At 40.6% G+C, this 24,195-nt stretch overlaps 1 protein-coding gene across 8 annotated transcripts in view; it reads right to left on the minus strand.

Moving 5' to 3' along the window:
- Window positions 1-24,195, minus strand: part of SLC4A8 (solute carrier family 4 member 8) — a 68,533-nt gene that overhangs the window by 26,246 nt on the left and 18,092 nt on the right. For 3 of the 8 annotated variants that reach the window (XM_016142635.2, XM_036236886.1, XM_016142639.2), the window contains 12 exons: window positions 20,251-20,418; window positions 19,630-19,765; window positions 18,148-18,308; window positions 15,849-16,037; window positions 14,757-14,851; window positions 13,648-13,805; window positions 12,664-12,751; window positions 11,537-11,683; window positions 10,591-10,691; window positions 4,814-4,988; window positions 4,060-4,193; window positions 3,061-3,306 (listed from right to left, as the gene is read on the minus strand). In XM_016142635.2, coding sequence (XP_015998121.1) covers window positions 3,061-3,306; window positions 4,060-4,193; window positions 4,814-4,988; window positions 10,591-10,691; window positions 11,537-11,683; window positions 12,664-12,751; window positions 13,648-13,805; window positions 14,757-14,851; window positions 15,849-16,037; window positions 18,148-18,308; window positions 19,630-19,765; window positions 20,251-20,418 — 1,798 coding nt within the window. The remainder of the gene's footprint in view (window positions 1-3,060; window positions 3,307-4,059; window positions 4,194-4,813; window positions 4,989-10,590; window positions 10,692-11,536; window positions 11,684-12,663; window positions 12,752-13,647; window positions 13,806-14,756; window positions 14,852-15,848; window positions 16,038-18,147; window positions 18,309-19,629; window positions 19,766-20,250; window positions 20,419-24,195) is intronic. The other 5 variants (XM_016142638.2, XM_016142637.2, XM_016142636.2 and 2 more) reach the window with 5 other exon arrangements.

A 24,195-nucleotide genomic window follows, 5' to 3' on the forward strand; every position in this document is an offset into this window, starting at 1 on the left:
GCTCTATCAGAGCCTGCCTATTTCTCCTTTTGCCCACTTCAGGTCCCTGAAATTGGTCTTATTGGTTGAGGCCCATCTGTAGGCCCAACCATACCCCAACTTTTCCATCAGTTTATTAATAAAGATGGACTCAAATCAGCATGCAAGTCTAGGATTAAATCATGCTGACAACCAAGCTTGGCATCTGATGTGCCCAGAATGAGCCCTGGTGGTTTCTATCTCTCAGGCTTATCCTATGGAATTCAATCTGCCTGGCAAGGAGGACATGATACCTCATTTGGCTCCCCGCAGCTCCCTCCAAGCCTAAATATCTTGTTCCCTATACCCCTGCCACATTCTTGCTCTAAAATTAAGTCTCCTAGAATTGTGATGTAAGCTCTTCCTGACACTGCATCACCCCTGGTAATATTCCACTGCCTTGGCCATTCTCTGGCTTCTCAGGCTGCGTCTTCAGTCTAAACTAGACCAGACCATACCTATCCTGCAAGCCACTAAATTGCCTCCTACTCATAGCATACTTCATGCCTAGTATACTAAACTGACATAGCCATTCCCACCAACTCTGTTTCATCTGTGAATTTAATGAATATGCCTTCTAAGGATATAGCATGAACAGAATTAGAATTCAAAAAGCTCTCAACAGGTTATAATAATAGGAGAAAATCAACAAAACAAAAATAGGGAAAGCTATAAAGTCCTACATTTAGATAGAAAAAAATCAATTCCAAACTTGGAAACAACAAATGTCCTCCAATAGATGAATGGCTATACTATATAGTACATCTAAACAATGGACTATTTATTACTTAGCGCTAAAAAGAAGCAACCTAAGTGTCCTTCAGTGAATGACTGGATAAAGAAGATGTGGTATATATATATATATATATATATATATATATATATATATATATATATATAATGGAATATTACTTAGCCATAAAAAAAGATGAAATACTGCCATTTGCAACAACATGAATGGATCTTGAGAGTATTGTGCTAAGTGAAATAAGTTAGACAGAAAAGGACAAGAATCGTTATGATTTCACTCATCTGTGGGATATAAAACAGAAAGCAACAAACAAACAAAACCAACAAACAAACTCATACATAAATAACAGTATGGTAGTTGACAGAGGTGAACAGGGTAGGGGGAGGATGAAGAGGGTAAGGGAGGTCAAATATATGGTGACAGAAGGAGACTAGACTTTGGGTATTGAGTACACGATGCAATATATAGATGACATAGAATTATACACTTGCAACTTATATAATTATTAATCAATGTTATCACAATAAATTAAATTTAAATTTAAAAATATTTAAATATAAATAAAAAGAAATGAGCTATCAAGCCAAAACACATAGAAGACCTTTCAGTGTATATTACTAAGGGAATAAAGCCAATCCGAAAAGCCGAATACTGTGTGATTACAACTGTATGATGTTGTGTGGAAAGGTAAAAATATGGAAACAGTATAAAGATCAGTGGTTGCCAGGGGCTGGGGTGGTGGGGAACAATGAATAGGCAGAGCACAGATTTTTACAGCTGCGGAGAGAGCCCTCATATAAACTATGGACCCTAAGTAATAATGGTGTATCAATGCAGGTTCATTGATTGTAATTTATGTACCACTCTGGCATGGGATGTTAATAGTAGGGGAAGCTGTGCATTTGTGGGGGCAGGAACTCTGTACTTTCTGCTCAATTTTGCTGTGAACCTAAAACTGCTCTAAAAAAAAATTAAGTCCATTAAAAAAATCAGTTCCACACATATTAAGATAAAACCATTTAAAGGAAATTCTAGCTTCACATCAATTCCATATGAACCAACAGTGGAATGTAAATAAGAGAAATACTATCTTGAGCTTTATTAACAAAGAATTAAAGTATTTGGATCCGAAGTCTACTCAATCCACAGCCGGTCATTTTTGTCTGTCTTCTTCCACTAGAAGATAAGCCTCATGAGGGTGAATCCTTTGTCTGTCATGTTCATTGCTATGCTTCCGGGGCCTAAAACAGTGCCTGGCACATAGTAGGTGCTTAATGAATATTTGTTAAATAAATGCTAAAAAAAGATCAAAGAATAAACCTTACTACAATGCCAGTGGGCAATCTACTAGGCCTCAAAGAACATGCTCCCTAATGCTTGTTGTTTTATAATAAAATAATTTTTTAAAATTCTAATAAATTTTGTATGACTTATGTTTTTCGGGTTAATAAATGGATAACTAGAATCTATAAAAGTGTATCTGTGGCTAGTGAACAGACTCTTCATGCAGTATGCTCTCTCTACTCAGGCAGTTTCAGGTTGAAACTGTCCACTTCACAACCAGACCTCCACATGAGAACTGTATAGCCAAAAAGGGGCAGGGACTTGATATACAGAGCTAAAGGATGTGGATCTTTAGTCAAAATTTGGAGGATACTATTCCAGAGAAGAAATGTTTTATAGGACAAGACTCTCCTAGATAATTAAAATCAAAACCAGATATTATGTTTCTTTTCTAGCTGGTCCAAATTATATTGAACACATGAAGAAAACACAGTGTCATTAGTTGAAATCCAGGTAAGTAAATATATTTCAAGATCTTTAGGATATAGGGTAAGAGACCTGTGAGTCTGTAAGGAATTATTAATATATCTTTACCTAATGATTCCTAAAAGTAGCCTGTACATACTTTCAGTGAATCTTGATAATATGGTTCAGGGTCTCACAAGTCCTTAGAAAAAAGTTTTTCCCAATAACTAACTTGAATTCTTCCTGCTACATTTGCAGCCTATTTTTGTCTTGATGCCTGGAACCAAAAGACATGCTTGGAAAGCATTTTTCAAGTCCGCTCTGAATTTCACTCTCAGTCCATCCTCTCTGTCATCAGTTTTGACTGTTCTTTTCTGGCAACTCCCCAAGTCTCCACATCCATATCTGAGCTGTGTACACAGAGGACCAAGATACTTCCTTAACAGAAGCTACAAGCACTGCCTGGTGTACTACATCAGCCATTAAATTCACAACCTCTGCTCAATTAAAAAAAAAAAAAAAACAGCAGAATGCGCACTTACTAATATAGGCTAAGGTGGTCCAGCTGGCTATGCATGTGGATCGGGTAGGTCTCTGCCAGGTGAATCAGCTTTTCTATTGCTTCATAAATGAAAATTATGCAAATCAAGGAGGCAAACGCTTCTTCAGTGAAGCGGGTAATGTAGCAGACAAGGGAACTGGCATCAGTTGCCACAAGGACAATACACAGGAAGGCGGTCCACAGTCCAATACAAGCTCTCAGGGAGAGGTATGAAAGAGCATAGTCTCTGAAACAAAACCAAAGTTCATCAAAAAGCCTGGATAGATGGCATTAAGAGACAAAGGATTAGCAATATGGTTAATTTATCTCACATTATCTATACCGGTATTGCAACCCAGTTTGTCCCTAAGTCTGACTGCACTTCACTCCTAAATGCTGCCCTGAGGGGACAGTTGTGGCAAAGATTTGTTTCATGGATAGAATTCGCTATAGCAAAGACATAGAAGGTAGAGAAAGAAGGAATTGTCCCACACACATTTCTGCCATTACTGCCCAACATGATTCAGATCTTATTCTTGCAGATAAGAAAAAGGAGATGGCCCTTGGTGCCACGTGCTCTTACTTCTAATACAAAATTTAAAAAAAAAAGATTTTATGGGAAAAGTAAGGAATCAATGGCATTGCTAAGCCTCCACTACCACTAGCAACATTAAGGAGTATGTTAGGCCAAATTAAAAACTGACTTAAAATGGAAATGGAGGAGCTTGAATTAGCTATGGTAAGTTTTTTTAAAGCTAAAAAGTCAAGATTTCAATAACGACTGAGGGACACTAATAAAGCTCTTTAAGACTTGGAGATCTGCTGTTTTAGGTATGGTACCACCTGAGGGCAGGAAAATAGACCAAATGATATTCTTACTTCTGGTTTTTACTATCCAGAATGACATATGCCTACTCATACTTGCCTGGGACCCTGGCATTCAACCCTAACAGCACAATAACACATCTAGTTAGAGTTTTCAGAAAACTAAATGTCTTACTTGCAGAATTTGAACAAAATCTTTTCAAACACAAGCACTGGCCCAGTACTTCCCAGGATGGTGAGAGCCTGCCCCGCAAACAAGGAATAGGCAATCCCGGTCATGGAGGCTCCAAACAAGGATTCAATTGCACTCTGAGAGAGAAAAAAAAAATCATCCCTGAGTCCACAGCTCATCTGTAATGAGTAATGTGGGCTCATGTACATTCCTGACTCAGCTGTCATGCATGCCCTGACAAGTCATTTGCTTGTCCTTCATCTTAGCAAGAATGATATGTACATACTGTCTAACACTCCTGTAAATGGATATCACTTTGATAATACAGGTGCCCAAATCCATCCACACATGATTCCTTAGCTGAGTTCTATTGTGCAGTGACTCAATTCAGTATTTAAATACATATAGGAAGCACAGTGATAATGTTCACACTATGAACTGTCAGACGGAATCACCTTAAATCTTATTTTCAAACGACACTAATATATCATTTTGCATCCTTGGAGCAATGGGCGATTCAACTGGGTAATCAGCTACTGAAATTGATATTCAAGCAGAGGAGAGAGTCTGTTCTAAAGGAAAAACTACATTGCTGCATGGTATGAAGTCAGAATGCCAGACCAATTCAATAGAAAGACTCTAATCTCCTCGGTCCTAGCCCAAGGAATTCCCCCCACCCCCACCCCCATGAACTTGGCTGCTACCACAACCTTTCAAGTCTTCTTTGGGACCATGAGAAGTAGTTAAAAGTTCTTACTATGCGTCCCTCAGTGGCTTCTCCAAGTAATCCACCAAAGGTGATGACTGGTGACATGCAGGCACAGTACAAGAACAGAAAGGAGGCCAAACACTGTAAGCTGAGGGCATCCCGGTAGTCACTCCAGTACCAAGGGGCCTTCCGTTTGATGTCCAGCACCAAGCCCCCAAAGAGCCTGTGGAAACATGGCAGGCAAGTCTCTTACAGAGTCCCTCTTCCACAGAAGCATACGAACAGCACACATTTGAAAGCACTTCACATGTGCCCTTTGGCTTCAATTTGACCCCAAGTACAAGAGATCTGTCTCAGGTCAGCACATATTCTATTTGCAACCAAGGGCATGAATTTGAATGATTATCCCCAGCATAAAAAGAATTAATTTGGGTGGGCACATTACCCATTCAATCAAAAGTTCCAAAAAATTAATATGAAATTAAGTATTGGCTTCAAACTTCAAATTCTGAGCTGTTAGGAAGAAATATGCAAAATCAATTCAAGATATAAAATTGTTAGTTTTATTACATCTTTCAGATTAAAAGCCTCTTTCATGTGCACTTTCCTACTCTGAACAACTACCCACTTTATTCTCAAGGAATTAGGATAATAATTCATTCATGCTGCTGACAAGTAGTAGCAGGTACTTCGTGCCAGGCACTGTGCCAGGTACCGGAGATGCAGCAGTGAGCAAGATAAACACAGCCCTTCTCTCCAGGACCAAAGGTCTGGTGCATAAGACAGGCAGTGTTGTGAGGGTGCCATGGCAGCACAGAACAGCATTTCAGCGGGGACTTTGAGAATGCACCAGGAGTTAGCCTGATAAGGCAGATGTGCTAGCATAAATGACACCTGGAGGTGAGAACGCATGGCAGGTTCAAGGTGCTGAAAGAGATGTGGCTGGATAAGACAGTGTGAGAGCCAGATACCAACAACTGAGACTGGAGCAGCTGTAAAAGCTGAGTCGCAAAAGGCCTTATAAACAGTTTTGAGGAATCAGGACTTTATCTTAATGGCATGTCAAGTCACTGGAGATTGTAAACAGAGGAACAACATAATTAAACATGCATCTGGAAGGATCACGTTGGTGGGGCTGTAATGGATGGAATGTGGGGCAAGACTGGAAGCAGTGGATTGAGATGAGGAAAACTAGATGGATTCAAGGGCTAATCAGGAGTTAGAATCAACAGGACTTGGTGGCAGGACCCATCTCTACTTTCCAAGGAAAAGACAGAGCAACGGCAAGATATCCCCCACCAAAGAATAGTGTTCCCAGACTGAATCACTTTTTCTAAGAGCGGAGTCATTGCGCCATGGTGAAAGTTGTTAGGTGAGTAATGAAAAGAACCATTCAGCGTTCCATAGGACAAACTGGTTTCTTCTACAAAGCAATGGCATAGAAAAAAAGGAGAGAGGACTGTTACAGAATGGGAACATAATAACCAAATGTAAATGTTGATTGGTCAAACAAATGAACTCTAAAAAGATGTTGCTAAGACAATCACAAAAAGTTGAAAATGGACCAAGCATTATGTGATTTAAATAATTATTATTAATTTTGTTAGATTTAATAATGGCATGATACTTGTTTTAAAATATATCCTTATCAGACAAAGATACATACTGAAATAGTTACAGGTAAAATGACATGCTACCGGTGATTTGGTTTAAAATAATCTAGAAAACAAAAATAAAACAATTAAGTAAGGAGAAATAGATGAAACGAGATTGGTAAATGTTGATAACTGTTGATGGTCACATGGGGGGTTCATTTTACTATCCTCTCTTCTTGTTTATATGTTTGAAATTTTCCCTAACAAACAGCTTTAAGAAAAAAAAAAAAAAACAATCTACTCTCATTCAAAAGCTCTCTCTCTCATCTGGCCAGGTACAACAGGTGTATTGGTGGACATGGCAGACTATCTTACCCACTTGTTCTTTCCCTCTGGTTTGGGGGGGCATAGTTGGGATACACCCTTCCCCAACTTACAGCAGTAACATCACAGTCTGGATCTGGGCTTAAGGGAGAAAGGCAGAGCTAGCCATGCAACCTGCTTTGGTTTTAAATGCCTGTTTGGCAAATATATGTAGGTAAGGAGCTATCCATAGGGTCTAACCTAGAGCACCAGAGATCTGCCTCATGGTTTGGGATCAAGGCTCCAGTTTATAATAGTATTTTTCTTGTTTTCTTCTATGGGCAAATAGCCCCTTAAGGAATTTACAGGCAGCTGCAATTAGGCTGGGGCAAGATTCAAGTGTTTCTGGATCCTTAGCCAACATAGCATCTCAGTACCAGGTAAATACCACTTTTTAATCACCAATGGCCTTCCTCTGAAAGGTATTATTCTAGGAGAAGAATCTCCTTCTGCAATAATGAGCCTCACCCCACTGAGGCAACCTGAGATGCTGCCACGATTGGTTGGCCCTGGTACATAAGAGGTGCCTTCAGGGAGGAGTATCTTTGAGGAACAGACAAAAAACTGATGTGAAATGGATTTATGAGAAGCATAGAAAGGGAGGACATCTGTCTGCCTAGAAGTGATTTTAAAAGGAGAGAAAAGATCTGAGGCTCTTCCTGATGGTATAACTATAAATTAATAAAATAATTTCTGAGCACTTTATGGAGTCAGCCACATAGCTCACTCATGCATGAAATCAGATCATAATTGCACATTGACCAGATATCTATTAGACATGGATGCTTCTCTCCACATTCGAGACTTCCTTTACCTTTCGACGCTACCCTTAATGTTCAAGGGTTTTTTTTTGGCGGGGGCGGGGGCGGGGGCGGGGGGTGGTGGCAGGAAGCACACAGGGATATGAATTTAAGCTTGATACAAAAAGGACTTACCCGTGTAGAGGGTCACTAGGCTCTGGAGCACTGACTTAGGGAGCCCTTCTCTGGAGGGCTTTAGGGACAGGCCAGTCATCCATTTGTCTGGTATGCTTTGGAAGAAACCTGTTTGAAGTGTGGGGGGATCATCGAGACAGCAGCTCCTGATTCTTTTCTTCATTAAGAAAAGAATCCATTCCCCAAAATGGAATCCCCAATGAAGTACATAAATCTACCCTGGAAACCCTTTGCTGTGAAGCTTTTAACCTAGGAACACTCTAGTCAAATCTTCCTCTTTGTTATGTATGGGAATGTACTGGCATCACTGTCTACATCAACATCAGGCAGGTCCAGACACTGTCTGAGCCCTGGTATGGGAGGTCAGATAACACAGAATTCAGAGTACTATGTTCAACTTTGTCTCCTTTCCCTCCTCCATAAGAGTCTACACTCCTACATCTCCCAATAATGCTCCGTCCAACAAGGATAATATCCCCTAAGTCTCTAAGTTTTGCCCCAGGTTGTATACCACTTCAAAGAAACACAACTAAAGGTGTGAAAAATTATAAAAAACCAGGGTAATTTATTTTTAGTCTGTGTAGTCCAGGAGGATCCAGAAGGTCCAGGATGTCCGTCTGCAGAGGAAGGTTCCCATTGACCTCCTGTATAATTTGAGATTGGGAAAGGGGCCAGAGCTGGCATAGAACTATGGTCCCCAATATAAGCAGTAGGCCACCTGGCCTAAAAGGCTACAATGGGAGGAAGACCATGTGTCTTGAGGTCTTTTACAAAGGGCTCTCAGGAAAACTTTAGGAGCTCAGGAAGAAGAAGCACATCTCCCACACCAAGCAGAACTAGGCTCTGAGCCTAGACAATCCTTCCTTCCTTTCAGCTTTGTCAATTCCAGAAGTTCCTGACATGACATTATGAGACAATGTCCTCAAATCCTATTTAAATTTATGAGTTAAAGTATTTGGGGTTGGTGATTAAACATGTGATGGTTCTGGCTATCTAGAATTTTCTTTTAGGACATCAGGCACCATTTTTGAGATTCTATAATTATCGTGATCCAATCTAGTGGTCTCCCAAACTCCCATATGAAACTGTTTATAAGTGACTCCCCTCAAAATGCTGGTAACCCTAGTTTATTCTCCTCTCTTTGACACACAAAAAAAACCCTGAAATCTTACCCCTGCATAGATTTTCTGTTTGGGGGAGACCTTGTTGCCCTCCTTTCCATTACTTTCAAATTCTAAATCTTAGGGTGCGGACACCCTTTACAGTCAAAAGATAAATCATAACTCTGAAATACTATCAAATTCATACCCAAGACCCTTCCTCTTAAAAAACACCACCTCCTCTAAGACACTCTCAATTCTGGAATCTATTCTAAGGGCAGCTACTTCCCTTGAACTCAATACCAGACCTTCCCACCAAATTCAGACCTCTTCCAACTTTAAAGAAAATGTTGAATTTACGCTTAGAAGTTGCTCCCTCTTTTTGGTGACCCCTTCTATCAAGGGACTCCTCCTTTCTCCAGCGAATCCTCCCCAGAATCTAGTTAGTTATCTTTCCCCATTCTCAAATACCTTCCTCCAAAAACATGGCTGAGTGAGAGACGCCCCCAGATCTCTCCCCTTGAAACAACAATAAGCTGATCATCTAAAACTCAATAAAAAAAAACACCCAAATTGCACATCAAATACATTCCTCCAACCAGGAAACACAATCCTCTTTCAGGACACTGTTAGTTTAGTGCCACTGTCTCCTGCTTCAGTCTCCTCTCACTTCCTCTCCCTGAATTTCCAAGAATGAAAAAATAGATCACTCTCCACAATTCAAAAAAAGCCTTCCGTTTCCATTGGGTAAGGTACTACTGATAGAAAAATAAAGAAAGCAACTTTAAGCAAGGAGGGAAAAAATAAAGGGAAAGCAATAGAGTAGAGAACATTAAAAGCTTCTTTCCATGATCTGAAACCTGTCCTGAGAATCTCCACCCAGCAGATCCTTCTCAGACACAGCACAACTTACAGAGCCAGAACCATAGTTTCGGCCTTATCCCACGATTTGAGAGACACCTCTGGATGTCACTCCAACCCAAAATATCATCCTCTTATACCACCTTCCTACCTGTCAAATAAAACCTAGTCTGGAAACCTGCTTCCTTCACCATAGAGAACCTCCTTCTTGGATATCACTCCTTGAAATTTTGGCCTAGAAGAGTAGACTGCCTATCTGAGACACACACCTAAAATAGTACCTACTTTCCTACCCTACAGGAGTTTCTTAAAATAATCACTCAATATTTATCCATACCCAGTCCATTCATGTTACGGAACAGGTATCATTCTAAAAATATTCATTCATTCATTCATTCATCAGATATTGAGTGCCCACTCCACGCTGGACACTGTACTGAGTACTAGGTATATTATTATGGAGTCCCTGCCCTTATGGAGCAAAAATTCTAGAAGGAAAGACAACAAGTCAAATGATAATGATGAAGTATGATAAAGGCTCTGCCAGGAGGCTGAGGGGATGGTAGTGAGCAAGCAGGGGACGGAGCTGTGACACTGCATAGCAGGAACGCCTAACCTCACCTATAGAGAATCCTGGAAAGCTTTCCAAAGAAAGTGAAACCTTAGCTGAGACAAAGGATAAGGAGCAGTTAGCCAGGAGATGAGGAAGGGAACGTGTGCTCAAATCTGCGGGAACAATGCGTGGGAAGGACAGGAGGTGAGACGGAACATGGTAGGTGGTTTCAGAAACTTGAATGAATGAATACAATATTTGATAGATTCATAATACTTAGTCAGTGGTCCCATTTAAAAATCATTCCTAGCCAATTAAGATACTACAGAAAAGAAGGCTGCAAGCAAAAAGGATGACTCATTCTTTTACACAACTTCTGCCCAGCAAGTAGTACCAGCTGTGACATCATAGAACTTACCGCCCAGTGCGTTGAAGTTCTGGCCCGCTGTGGCCCCCATGTGGTTCTGGTTCTATGTGACAAACATTTCCATTAGGAACTCCAGGCATTTTCCTTTTCTCCTTTTAACAGAGGACCACAAAATTAGTAAAGTCCTTCCTGCTAATGGGGTGGGGGTGGTGGTAAAATAATACAAAAGCAGCTAAAAAATACCCAAGTGTTTGTAGCTTTCAAATGCATTTACTGATTTGGGGAAGTTTATGGACTTTCCTGAAAAAAAAAAAAAAAACAAAACAATAATATCTAATTTCTCCTCCTTTCCACTAGTACCTTAATCCTAACTCTGCCTTGCCCAGAAACAGAAAAATGGAGGCTCCGGCATTAGATACGATCTAAGTTCCAGTTTCAAATCTGCCTCTGTGCAATCTTACTTTATACCTTAAAATCTTGAAGATAATTTTATTCCAAGTTTTACTCCTCATTTGTAAAACTAAAGATAACAATACCTAGCTGGAGATGTTGCTGAGAAGATTAAATTAGCATATGTACAGCACATGGCCTTGTGTCTAGTGCACAGTAGGAGTGCCCTTCATATCTTGAGCCTGTCAAAAAAGTACAGGGAACTCTGTTTGCTCTCTCTGTACAACTTGCTCTTTTCATTTAATGGCTACATTCATGATATACTCCCAAGAAACGTCCTTCCCTCTCCTCTCTGCTGTTCCACATCAATCCTTCAAAAGTTGGCTCTAAATTCATGCCAGGTCATTCTGACCGACCTATCACACCTGAGCCAATCTGTGTTTTTGCATATTCATTTTTTATTACTGTTCTGACATTCTAGGTGCCCCCAAACAGGGCTATGTCTCGATTTACTTAGCATATATACCCAACGTGGTCATTGCTTTGTCCATGGTAGACCCTCAGTTAAGTGACACTAAACCACCATCGGCTAATGTGCACACATTACCTGGGAAGGGACGTTTTTGGGCGGCTCAATTCTAATTGAGGGATCCCACTCTCCTGGAGGGAGCACCGTCACCTGGTCTAGGAACTCATCAATGCCTGCCAGGAGATCATCTCGTTCTTTTGCCTTATATGCTACATCATGAAAAATCTATGGAGAAGAAAAAACCTTCAGGAAAGCTGAAAATGACTTTATTTAAAACGATCAGTGGTGGATATAGTGAAGGATGGATACAACCTCTTGATTTTTATCTCTGCCATGGGGACATGAAATGTGAAAATTTTAGCCTTTGGAGAAGTGTATGGATAAAAGGATAAAAAAAAATGAACCTAAAGATGAGATGGATCAAATAGAACTAAGTATATGTCTAATCAGTATAAGAAAAGATATGACAGGACTCTATAGTTGCATAGTTCTGTCATCTCCTCAAAGAATGAAACAAAAGGGAAGATGTATAGAAAATTTCCTGATCACAATGGTTGGAAAAACTATATGGAATTGCTAATGGCTAATGAAGATCCTCTGTGAAATAAGTCTCCCAATCAAAGAGGCTTGAATAAAACACAGCTCCCATCTCCTTCTGCTTGCTAAGACATATGCCTTGAAAGCCCAGCTTTGCAACTTACGTGAGCAGCAAAGTCCTCACCAGGGTGTGCAGTGGGAGTTCATCACCATGACAGCCAAACTGTCTGGTTGCCTTGGTACATTACTGTGCCAAGCACAAACCCCTAACTCTTATACAAACTGGCCTTGGTTACATGGAACAGGACTGAGGTTTCTTTATATAAATAAGTTGGGTGCATTTAATTAACCATCTTCTCCAGAAACTCGAGTCAGCCTTAATACCTTTCCCTCAAAGGATCCTACTTGGCAATAATAATTTTTCCAGAAAAAGATTTCTCTGCACCCCTGATTATTCAAAAAGAGAGAGATGACTTAGAGAGAAAAATCTCCCAGAGGGCTCCGTCCTCCCACCATAAACATTCACAGAAGTGACCTGAACTGCTCCTCAGCAGACATAGCAATTGCAATTATTCTATCCCCAACAACTAGCACTGTGCTTTGGCACAAAGTAAATACTCAATAAATATTTATGAGATGAATAAATGAAAAACAGAAGTGGCATGTACCTCATCTGTCATGATGGTGGCCATGGATCTGCCAATCTCGTGGTATTGCTGACCTTTCCCTACTGGACCCAATAGGATAAACAAAAACCTGGCAACACACACAAAGGATGAAATTATGTAAGTAAACATAGAGAAATGACATCTCTCTAAACGGCAAAACATTTCTCTTTCCTATCAAACAGAAATCACCATGGTATCTTCTATAAAAGGTGGCAGACTAATGATGGAGCAATATGAGTTGCCCTGACCCAATAGCTCACTATGGGCATTAGAAGCTATTTGTGTCACTCCATTCAAAAATGTGGTTGTAACTCTTAAGGCTCCTATAGACGTAATTCCTTGCTTTTTCAAAACATGCATTGTAGTGCAAATTCAAGGTTATCTAAATCTCATTCATTGCTCTAATAAGGAAATGATGAGGAGAGGAAAGGAATAAGGAAGTTTAAATTATCAAACCCTGGAAAGGAGTCTAAATTGTGTTCTGGACACCTGAATACTCTGTTAATTAATGGGGCTCTGAGTCACCTGAACTGCCTGCCACCTTCAGAGTACATGAATAGCCTTCTGAACAAATGTGGACATATCTGCAAGCCAAATAAATCCTGCCAGAACTGTGGAAAGAGACATCAATGCCTTTGCTCAGAGACATTTCCCTGGGATACAACTCTGTAGAACTGGGAGAGTAAGACAGGCTTGCCATCAATAACAAGTGACTAGCCCTTGCTATACCCTTTGGATGCTTGCTCTTCAGTTCTCCATTTCCAAGGCAGCAGGTACTGTGCAGTCACAGCCTTAAAAATCTTAGAATTAAAGGTTATTCAAATATACCTCGGTGAGATCACTGCTAAATTTTAATTAAATTATTTAATCATTCCCAAAATTAATTAATCCTGTATTTTGGCATTAGCTGGTTTCTTCCCTCAGAGCTCATGTAAATCTGTACTTTGGACATAATGCACTGAGTTGTGCTGTCTTTGTCTCTACCTTGTTGGGATGGGCACTTCTGTCAGGCCTGAGAGAAGAACAGCTGGAGAGAGCCTCACAAAGGCAACGATGGGGCGGTCCAGAGTATCCACCTCGCCAACCAGGACATTTGAAGCCTCTGCCCCAGTGGGAATTTTTTTCATGAAATGTAGGTCCACCTGAAAGTCCAAAAGAACCTCTGACAACTTGGGAGCCATAACCTCAAACATCAATCGCCTTCCTCATGCCTTACATTCATACGGCATTTTATGATTTAAGAAATGTTTTGTTACCCTATTTTATCTGATACTTGCACAACTCTGTAAGGTAGATGAGACAGATCTTATCAGCCCATTTTTTATTTTAAAAAAATGAAGCAACTGAGACCCAGAGAGGTGAAGCTGACTTGCCCAGGATGACAGAGCTTTTGAGAGAGAGAATTGAAAACTAGGTTTTCAAATTTGAATTCCATGGCACCGTGCTTCCTCAAAGAAAAATGTTTTTGAAGCTCTAGGTCAATTTTTTTCCAATTTAAAACACCTGAATGTTTTGTCAGAGATTCCCAGTTTTTATAAGGGTCCCTGCCTTATGAGCAGAGAAGTGACCTGACACTATCCATATTTTAGAAAGACAGTGTCAAGGGTAGACCAGGCAAAAAGAGGACAGAGGAGAAAATCAAGGCTTAAACCACAAATTGCAATGAGGCGCTGCTACTACAGAAGTCCTCAGATACCAAAGCCACAGTCCCCAAAAAGAGTTTCAACCACAAAGTAGCATTAGAAAACATTGTCTTGGCAAAATTCTTGGAGGTAAGAAAGAGTTGCTAGAGAACAAGTACCAAAAAATAATTCTGAAAAATCAGGAGGTCTGTGTCCGGAGGGATTGTCCATGATCAGTCTCAGTTTCAGCATGTTGAACCTAGTAGAACAAACTGATAAGTTAGCTCCATCCAGGCTGGTGTAGAAGGGAGAAGACATAAGCAGATGGTCCTCCTTTTCCACAGAAAGAGCTCTGGTTTTGGAGAAAGGATGCTGAAATAACAAAGCTTTCGTAGCCTCCAGCAATTGGACTCTGGGTTCCACTAGAGATGCTCTTAGGCCAATAAGCCAACTTCCCATGTCTCTGCTCACCTTGCTTAAATCCACAGGGCTGTGTTCACAATTCACTCCATTTTTTACTTCAAGATTTGTAGTTGGAACAGACTGAGGAGACACAGTTTGACCTACTTGGAGAAAATCAAAAAGAATTCTCTGAATTTCTGCTTTTTCCCTCTCTGATATGCCTCATCCACCACTGTTTGGCTATGACTATCTCCTGCAAAGCCCACATGGAGAAGAGGTGAAGATAACTACAAGCCAGGACCCATACATACCTATCTCCTTACCTACTAGTTAGTGGTAAATAGAGGTCCTACTATTCCTGTACCTGTTTTCTTAACACTTTGTGATCATCTTTTCTTCCTCTATAAAGTAGTAATCCTTAACCAGGAATGCACATCAGAGAATCCTATGGAGAACTTATCAAATATATAGAATCCCAGGCATATCCCCTGCACATTGTGATCCATTTAATGTGGAGACAAGGAGAGACCAATATAGGTTACACCCTGCCTGGCCACAGAAGAGGAAACCAATCAGCAGCTGAAATTCATTGAATATTTACAACCTATCATGCACCTGGCTAAGGGTTTTACATGGATTAAGTTATTGAAGCCTCACAATAAACTTCTGGAGTAGATCCTACTATAATCCTTATTTTACAGAGGAGAAAATGAGACTTAAAGAGGCTTAGGAGGTTGCCCGAGGTCACCCACTTTGCAAGTGGTGAAGCCAGAATCTCAAGCCTAGAAGTCTGGCCCAAGAGTGTACACTATTATATTTTGCCTCCCTAATCTGAGACATTTCTTTACTTCTAAAACGTTCCAGTTGACTTTCTCCAGACCCAAATTATCCCCATGTGGATATCTCTCTGAGGCCGCTCTGGGGCACAAACCTCTCACTCTGAGTCCACTGAGGTCTAACTGAGGCATGCATTCCTAGTGCCACAAGAGATAGGTCACCAGTCTCAGTTAAACACTTGCCAATCACCAAAAAGCACAGTGTCTAAGTGAGTATGGAAGCATATTAGATAAATATAGCCCTTACCTTCTAGTAACTTAGAATCTCCAGCTAATTCCTAAAAGCCTTTTTAATAAAAGATAAAGTCACTCCTGATAATCTTACCATTTTTATCCATTGAATGTGGATCAGACTGCTTCTTGCCAACCTCAGCAAAGGAGCGAACAATGGGAATGAGGTTGTTTCTCTTCTTTTCATTTTGATGATGATGCTTTTTGAGAAGAGCTTCTCGTACTTTAACCCTCATGCTGTCATTCAGGTCACTGAACAGTTCTTGCTGGTCCAAGACCAGGTCTGGAAGTAGATGCTCACATGAATACTCAGACTGATGGTCAGTGGACCCAAAAAGGCCAACATCAAGTGGGATAAGGGGTGAGGAGCAAGCAGTAGGGGGAAGCAGTTCAACTAGCCTGAAAGAGCTATTTGATGACAGTAGCTGTGACAAGTTATACTTTATTTATGTAGTAAATCATTATTATTAGAAATAGAAACTATTGAGCACTTAGTATGTGCCAGGAGCTATACTATGAACTTGATATAGATCATCTAATTTAATACTTATAAAAACTCTGAGAAGTGGCTGGTATTATAAGTTATTATAGAAAAAAGTTATTATCAGGAAACTGAGGCCCCAAAACTACAAAATTTCTCAAAGTCTCACATCTAGTAAGTTGCAGAGCTGGGATTCAAACCCAAGACTGTCTGACCCAAAGCCCACAATATTACCCATTTTGTTCTGTTATCTGCCAAAATTTCTCTATATTCCCTCCCTCTAAGATTTTAACATTGCTGTGATTCATGACTAACATGAATATCTCAAGTACCTAATATGGAGAACCACAGCAGGTTTACCTCAATCCTACATACCTGTCCTCAAGCCTCCCCAAACTTCAACCTACTTTCAACTCCAGCTTCATCCATGACTATCGAAGTGCTAGTAGCAGTAAATAAAGAAAGTCTATTTCGAATATTCAAGCCAAAGATCCATGTTCTCTATCTTTAACCTGTAAGTTAATTGGTTCCTTACACCCCCTACCCCCTTTATAAACATGCTTTGGGATTCTTCATCTTGAGGAAAAAAAAAAGAATATCTATCCCAGGTGCCTGCCCCTTTATCTAATGTCTCTTCTCTTATCACTTAAAGTTCTCAAAACAAAAATTCCTCAGGCCCCTGCAGTTTGGCTACCTCAATGAAACTGCTTTTGATAAAAATATCAATAACCTACCAGTTGCTAAATCTGATGGATGTTTCTAGTCCTTACCTAACTTGACCTCTCTGAGGCATCTGACATTGATGAACTGAAAATCTTTCCCCTCTCGGCTTTTGTAGTGGGTTGAATGGTGGCTCCCCAAAAGATATGTCTACGTATTATCACCCAAGATCCATGAATGTGATCTTATTTGTAAAAAGGGTCTTTGCAGATGTAATTAAGGATCTCTAGATGAGATCACCCTGGACAATACTGACAAATATCTTTAAAATAGAGACACAGATGAGAAATCTACGTGAAGACAGAGGCAGTTTGGCAGTTTCTTAGCTCATGGCAGTTCCTCAGCCATGAGCTAAGAAATAACTAGAGCCACTAGAAGCTGGAAGCTAGAAGCAGCGATGCATAACTTTCCCCTAGAGTATTCGGAGGGGACACAGGATCCCATCAGTGCTGACCTCTCCCTTGAGTCCCCATGTAATCCCAGAGAGGCAGAATTACTTGGGTACTGGAAATTGAGAAAAGTTTGGAGAAATCTTTCTTTAACCTATCCAGCCGAACTGAGCCAAGCTAAGGAAAAAATTCCTCACATGCACCCAGGTGTTTCCCAAACTCCATTCCCAAAACATAGTAACTTAACACTCAACTACTCTAGGAAACTCCATTAGACATCTCCCCTTCACACCCTGCTGAAGGAGTGTGGGTACTTTGGCTCAATCTCTTACATGTGTTCCCTAGCTGCAATATTTTTAAAATCTTTCTTTAATTCAAGAATTCCCAGTTGTAGAATTCCCAGTTGCCCCTCTCTAATTATTATCAAAACATATCTCCATTGTTGTACTTCCATTCATTGTTTCATGACTATTTTTCCCACTAGAAGGTGAGCTCCTTGAAGGTAAGAACTATCTTATCTTTACTCCCCTGTGCCTAGCACATTATCAAGCATAAATAGATACAAAATAAGTGTTTGTTGGATGTACAAATGGAAGAATAAACATCATGTAGTCTAAATTCCATAAGCCTGTGAAATAGATAAGAGTAGTTTCTTAGTTTGAAACCCATCCTACAGCTGAGAACCTTGAGGTCGGGAAGGTTAACTGACTTGCCTAAGGACACACAGCCACTTTATTATTTCCTCTATGCCGCACTTCTTAATTTACACAAACACTTCTCTGTTTTCCCTCACCTAACCTTACCTGAAATTTCTTCTATGCTATTTGCTCGCATATCCAGAAGGACTGTTCCATTAATAAGGCAGCTCCTTAGCTCAAAGAGACTATGCAATGAAAGGGTTGCCACATAAGGCTTGCTCCAGCGTTCTCCTCCATCTTCAACATCTTCTTCAAACTTTAGCCACCTGAAAGCATTGCAAAGAAAGCATAGAAAATGAAAGCATAGAAAATGCCAAAGATAGAAAATGAGGACTTTTCAAGAGAGAATCTTTAATGTAAGCCACAAAGAAAGATTCTGAATAATCAGACTGAACATCGTAATCTAATCTCTATCCTCAGGGTACATTGGTAAGTGAGAACAGCAGGCTATAAAACAATGCAAGATTGAGTATATAGTTCAGTCCATTTTTATTTAAAGAAAAATTTAAAAATATGAACAGATACACGTATAAGACACCAAATATAATATTCTTCAATATCCCTGGGGTTTCGCACGTAATTTTTCTTTTCTTTTTTTGCTTATCTTTATTTTCTAATTTTTATGAGTATGCATTACTTATGCAATTACAAGTAGATCTAATCTACATCACTTGGACACACTGACAAATCACATTAATAAAATGATAATAGTTTTCTTTTTAAAAAAGCCTATCCGTGTGACCTTTAGCAATCGGCAAAGACAGAATGACAAGATTAATTGCCTTTTCACTTGGTATCAGGTCGATTGGCTTGTTTAATTCTCTCTACCCATAGGAAACAGGCACGGATATGGCAGGCATCCAGGAAGAGCTGTTCCAATGCGAGCTCAAGCCACGCTTTGTTAGTTAACCCACCTCGCCTCCTTCTCCAAGACTCAGGCATGCTGGCTTTGTACCATCCACAAGGCTCACTAGATCAGTAACTAGAGGAGCCCTGGACATGGCCCCAGTTAATCTGAGGGCTCTGCTGGGGTTTGAGCTCAGACAAGCATGGTCACTCTACGACCATCCCAGGAAGCCTACTATCAGGCTGACTATAATCCCAAGGGTCGCTATGAGGTTGGACTGTCCCATAGGAACTTAAAGTCTCAAAAATTCTGAGACCTCTAGTGAATTAAAATCCAAATGACTCCATGGTTCACCTACAGGAAAAGTCTGGACGTATGCACTATTTTCTGGGCTAGGTCCAAACCAAGATGGCCCTATCAGGCATCTTCTAAACTAGACCTATACAGTCAAAATAACCCAGAGATATTCTAGGCCCCAGACAAATAAGAGAAGACTCCCTGAATGTTCCATGTTTCTGTCACTAATCCCAGGTTCAAGGTCAATTGGCATAGGTGTGACCAGAGACATCACAGAGAGGCCAATGTCAAGACTTTCCACAGAGGACTCTGGAACATCAGTCCCTATGTCAGTCATCATTTCTCCCATGAAGAAATAAAAGACTGGCAGGCCCGTCACTTGCTGAAAGGTACATATTTGCCTATGCAAGCAAATCTTGACCCAGTTTATTTGAGGGTCTCACCTGGCTGTCTCCTTCCACTCAGCATCTTCTCCCTCTTTCATACAAATCTCATCCAATTCTGTGAACAGCTCATGAGGCACATGCTCTTCATCTTCCTCAGTGCCAAGAATGAACTGAACACGCTGAGATGGTGTGTCTGGAAAATCAACCACAGAGAAAGGTCTGCTCCCAGCCTCAACTTAGAACAAAAATAGTATTCTGTCATACTTAGCTCATCTGGGGGCCTACAATTTCAGGAACATATAAAAGACAATCCTGACTGCAGATCAAAAAGATTTCTTTATTCCTAGAAATTTAAAAAGCTCTTCTGTGGAAGCAGTTTCATGGGAGAGAAAAATTACTAACTAAAACCACTTGAAGAAAACCCACAAGAATTTTAAAATCTGAATTTTATCAAAAAGGAATGTCTCATTCTCTAGAAAATGATTCCACCTAGTTTGGTATTGATTTGGGCGCCTGAACTCTGTAGTTTTCAGTAAGATACTTTTGCTTCTTAGTGGCATTTCTTCTTGGAAGCTAGCTCTGAGAACTCTACAAGGGCTAGAGAATCAAGACCACCTGCTTGAATGTCCATCACACATTCCCTCAGCCTCACCAAGCCTTCCAGCCATGGATACCCACCCTCTCTCCCAAGGTTGTTACCGTGGGCCAGGGCCTCCGGGCCTTCCTCCCCCTGGCTGGCTCCCTTTCCCCGGCCTCGTCTCCGGTGCTTCTGGCCATGGGTTCGGTGGTGCCGATGACTCTGCCGGCCCAGTGGCATCCGAACCCCTACATACAGAGTTCTATGACCTGAAAAGAAGTGGAAGATCAGTAGAGAGAACTAAAGGGGGGTGGGGGAGGGGGGGAATTACAGCTTTCAGCTGGCCATAACTCTGTAATTTTAAAAGTTCAAAGATTTCCGAGACTAAGAATATAGGGATCTTGGAACTGAAGATCTCTTTGTCTTGCACATGTATGCAAACCTCACAGGAGTGTTGTTAAGATCAAACGAAATAATATGCATAAACATTAAAGGCCAATACAAATGCTAGTTTTTATTACAATGACAATTTGATCAATTGTTAAAAAGCAATATAGTCACTCTGTAACAACTGCAGCAAGTCTTGGCAGGGAGGCAGTTTAAAAAAGTGGTTAAGTGCTCAGGTCAACCTGCCTGGATCCAAAGCTTGACTGCATCATTCACTAGCCTTATGACCTTGAACAAGTTATCCAATCTCTCTGTGACTGTCTTTAAAAAGGAGTACTAAAAGCTTATTATTTAAACTTAGTGGGGTTTGTGAGCAGTAAATTTAAGATAATATATGCAAAATTCTTAACACAATGCCTTAAATAAGTTTTAGCAGCCAATACATTCTAGGATTAGTTTCCATTATTATTTTTCCTGCAATGTAGAACCTACAATATAGAATAACAGTGAGAGACTAATTACAAATCAGAAAGAGCATAGGCTAGGGTTACAGGAAGATATTGAATACTGTACAAAAAGAGAAGGACATGAAAAAATAATCCAACAGCGTTCCTTTCTAGTTTCTCCTTTCATACACCATCATTCTTTCTGTAAACCATATTTTGTTCTGTTCATGATTTGCAGGCCTCTCTCACCTCCTCTCAGCTTCACTTGCCTTCCTGCCAAGCCAGAATGAGAAGCTTCCAGGTGCTACAACCCTGACACACAGAGCCTTGGTCTTCCCCATTTCTGCTCAGTTACTGATGCTCAGCACTCTAGATCTCATGTTGACTCCCCACATCTTCTACCACAAGAGCTGTTCCAATTTTTAGTCACTGTCTTCAAATTCACAACCTTCTGCACAGATCTTCCCTCTGAGCAGGTTATCTTGCTTCATGTTTCAATGAGAAGACTCAGGCTCTCATGTGAGCTCCTCCATCTCAGTCCAGCTCAGTTTCTTCCCCCAGCTTCTCCTCTTTGCCAGGCTAATGAACATTGTCTCCCACTGCTCTAGGGTCCTACTCCATCAGCTATCCTTTGTCTCTCCTTCCCATCCATCCCTTCCACTGGTTTCTCCTGACTACACACACATGCTCAAGTCTCTTATTCTAGAAAGAAAATTTCCCAGTGCAGTTATACTCTCCCAAGTTTATGCCCCGTCCTCTACCCTTCTCTATCAAAACACTTTCAAGAATAGTCTACCAACCCAGGCCCCTTTCCTTACCATCTCCTTGTTCCCTAACCTCTGCATGTGGCCATTCTCCTCTGGAACTGCCCTCATTAGGGACACGAGACCATCTAATCTCTACCACCAGATCTCCATCATCTTACATCACTCTCAGTTCAATTCAAAAGACTTTCTTAAGAGCCCACCACGTTCCAGGCAGTATTCAAATCCTTTGACCACTTCCTCCCCTTGGTTGTCTGGGCGCCTTTAGCTCCTGTTCCACTGCTCTCCCTGGCTTGCTTGCACTCTGACTATGTTTCTCTATCCCTTCTGCAATCCACCAAAAGAAGACTCCCTGGGTTTCCCTCTTTGGCCCCTTTTTTCTCCCTTTTCAGTGATATCTGCTGTTCTGATTTCAAAATTCACTTCTACAAATGACTCCCAAATCCTTATCTACAGTGATTCAATGTGTCCCAAAGCAAACCCACAATCATCCATCTCAAGTCAGGCTCATGTTCATTTCTTCCATGTTTCCGTCCATGGCATCACTGTTCTCTCAACTTTCCAGGCTTGAGACCTCAGAGATACCTTAGTTCCACCTGTATCCCTTGCCCCTCAGTGCTACATCCTATAGATTAGGGATGTCAAGCCTTTCTCTCCTACCACTTTGAGGACAGCGGTGGCCTCCTTCCATCTCCCACACCAATTCAATCATACGAACCAATCCTCCCGAGGCCCTTCAATGCTCCGGCATGCTAGGGCACCATCCTGCTTTCTAGTCTTTTCTTCCTCCAGGACAAATTATACATTTAATAGGGAAGTAAAGGGAAAAACCTCTAAAAGAACAGAGTAATCAGCTCAAGAGAGATAAAAATAGAAATCCCACATAGGCTCACATAGAATAAACATTCTAGGGGCAAAGAAATTTAAAGACATACTGCAACAACAGAATGGCCTGGTTTTGACTTTGCCTCTTCATAGCCTCAGCTACTGCACCCATCATCATTTCACCGCTTTCTTCTACCTGAACCAAACTGCTATTCCTCAAACACCGACTTGGCTCACCGCTTCAAGATTCATTGCAAATGCACCTTCCTTCTTGGTATTACTTCTGATCTCCCTATCAGATGTGCTACCTCCTTCTTCTAATTCCTCAGTGTCCTTGTTGGACATTCTCTTATGGACTTATTATGTCTTGCATTAAAGTTAAGCATCTATCAGTCTTGTCTCCCACTATTCATCAGCAAGCTCCTCGAGGTCCCAGGTCAGACCACCTTCCTCTTGGAATCCCTCACATAACAAAGCATGGTAGTCTACATGATCATCTTTCCACAAATATTCATAAAATGGAATATTTCCTAAGTGCCTCCACAAGGAACATAACCCCTTAAGACCTCTTCAGGAGAAGACAATTTAACCTAAGAAGGCCTCTAATCTGAAGAGGGCCACAAAAGGAATGAGCAACCAAAATGAATGTTTTTAGGGTAGATGAAATACTCACCAGGACATGAGAGGATTGAGAAGGTCCTAGCAAACCTGAGAATTTAAAGTTTAATCCAGGACGACTTCCTAGATAAGAGAACTTTATGCAAAGAGTTACCAACTCTTCATCATCTTCTTTTCCAAGCAATGGGGTTTCCTAAGACTATGTTCAATTTCTTTGGGGATTCCCTGATAGTGCTCTCCACTTCCAAGTGGGGTTAGAGTGCCTTGGAGTACTGCCCTAGCACCTCTTTCTCTATTTCTCCTTCCTTTGCTTTGACCTGCCCTGACTTCAAAATTTCAAAGTGACAAAGTGAAATAAAAAAGAAAGGATGAAGATTAGAAGAGAAGATGATCAGAAATTTGTTAGAGTGTTGACAGACAGGAGGATAAAATATTTATGTCTTGCATTATCTGGTAGAATTATACCTTTTACCTTCTTCCTGTCTTAAAACCAGTCTTACGTTGACTTGTGCACCTCTCAGGACATTTCTGAGAGGCAGATCTCTAACCATAATGTAGTCATCTTGAAACATCATTAAAACAGAAACAGAGAACAAGAAGAGGTCATTTGCTAAAATGTGGGATTCCAGACCTCTGACATTATCAGCAAAAACTATAAGTGTGAAGATGACCAAATTGAATATTATCTTAAATATAATAGCATTTGTTAACTAATAATGATCAACTATAGTGTGTTAATTAGGTCCCTATAGCACATGACTGAGATCAACCTAGGCTCGTGTCACCTAATTGTGCCAGGTCCTGTCCCAAGGGCTAGGAATACAGTAGTGAACGGAACAAAATCCCTGTCTTCAAGACACACATTCTAGTTGGGGAGGATAGACATCAAAAAACAAAAACACATTATTTCAAATATTGATTATTATCATGACTAAAATATACTAAAGAGCTAGAGTGTCTGTGGTGGCGGGTAGGATGAAGAAGGGAGACTTTAACTATATGATTA

The sequence above is a fragment of the Rousettus aegyptiacus genome, unplaced genomic scaffold, assembly GCF_014176215.1.
Source record: "Rousettus aegyptiacus isolate mRouAeg1 unplaced genomic scaffold, mRouAeg1.p scaffold_m13_p_2, whole genome shotgun sequence".
Lineage (NCBI taxonomy): Eukaryota > Metazoa > Chordata > Mammalia > Chiroptera > Pteropodidae > Rousettus > Rousettus aegyptiacus.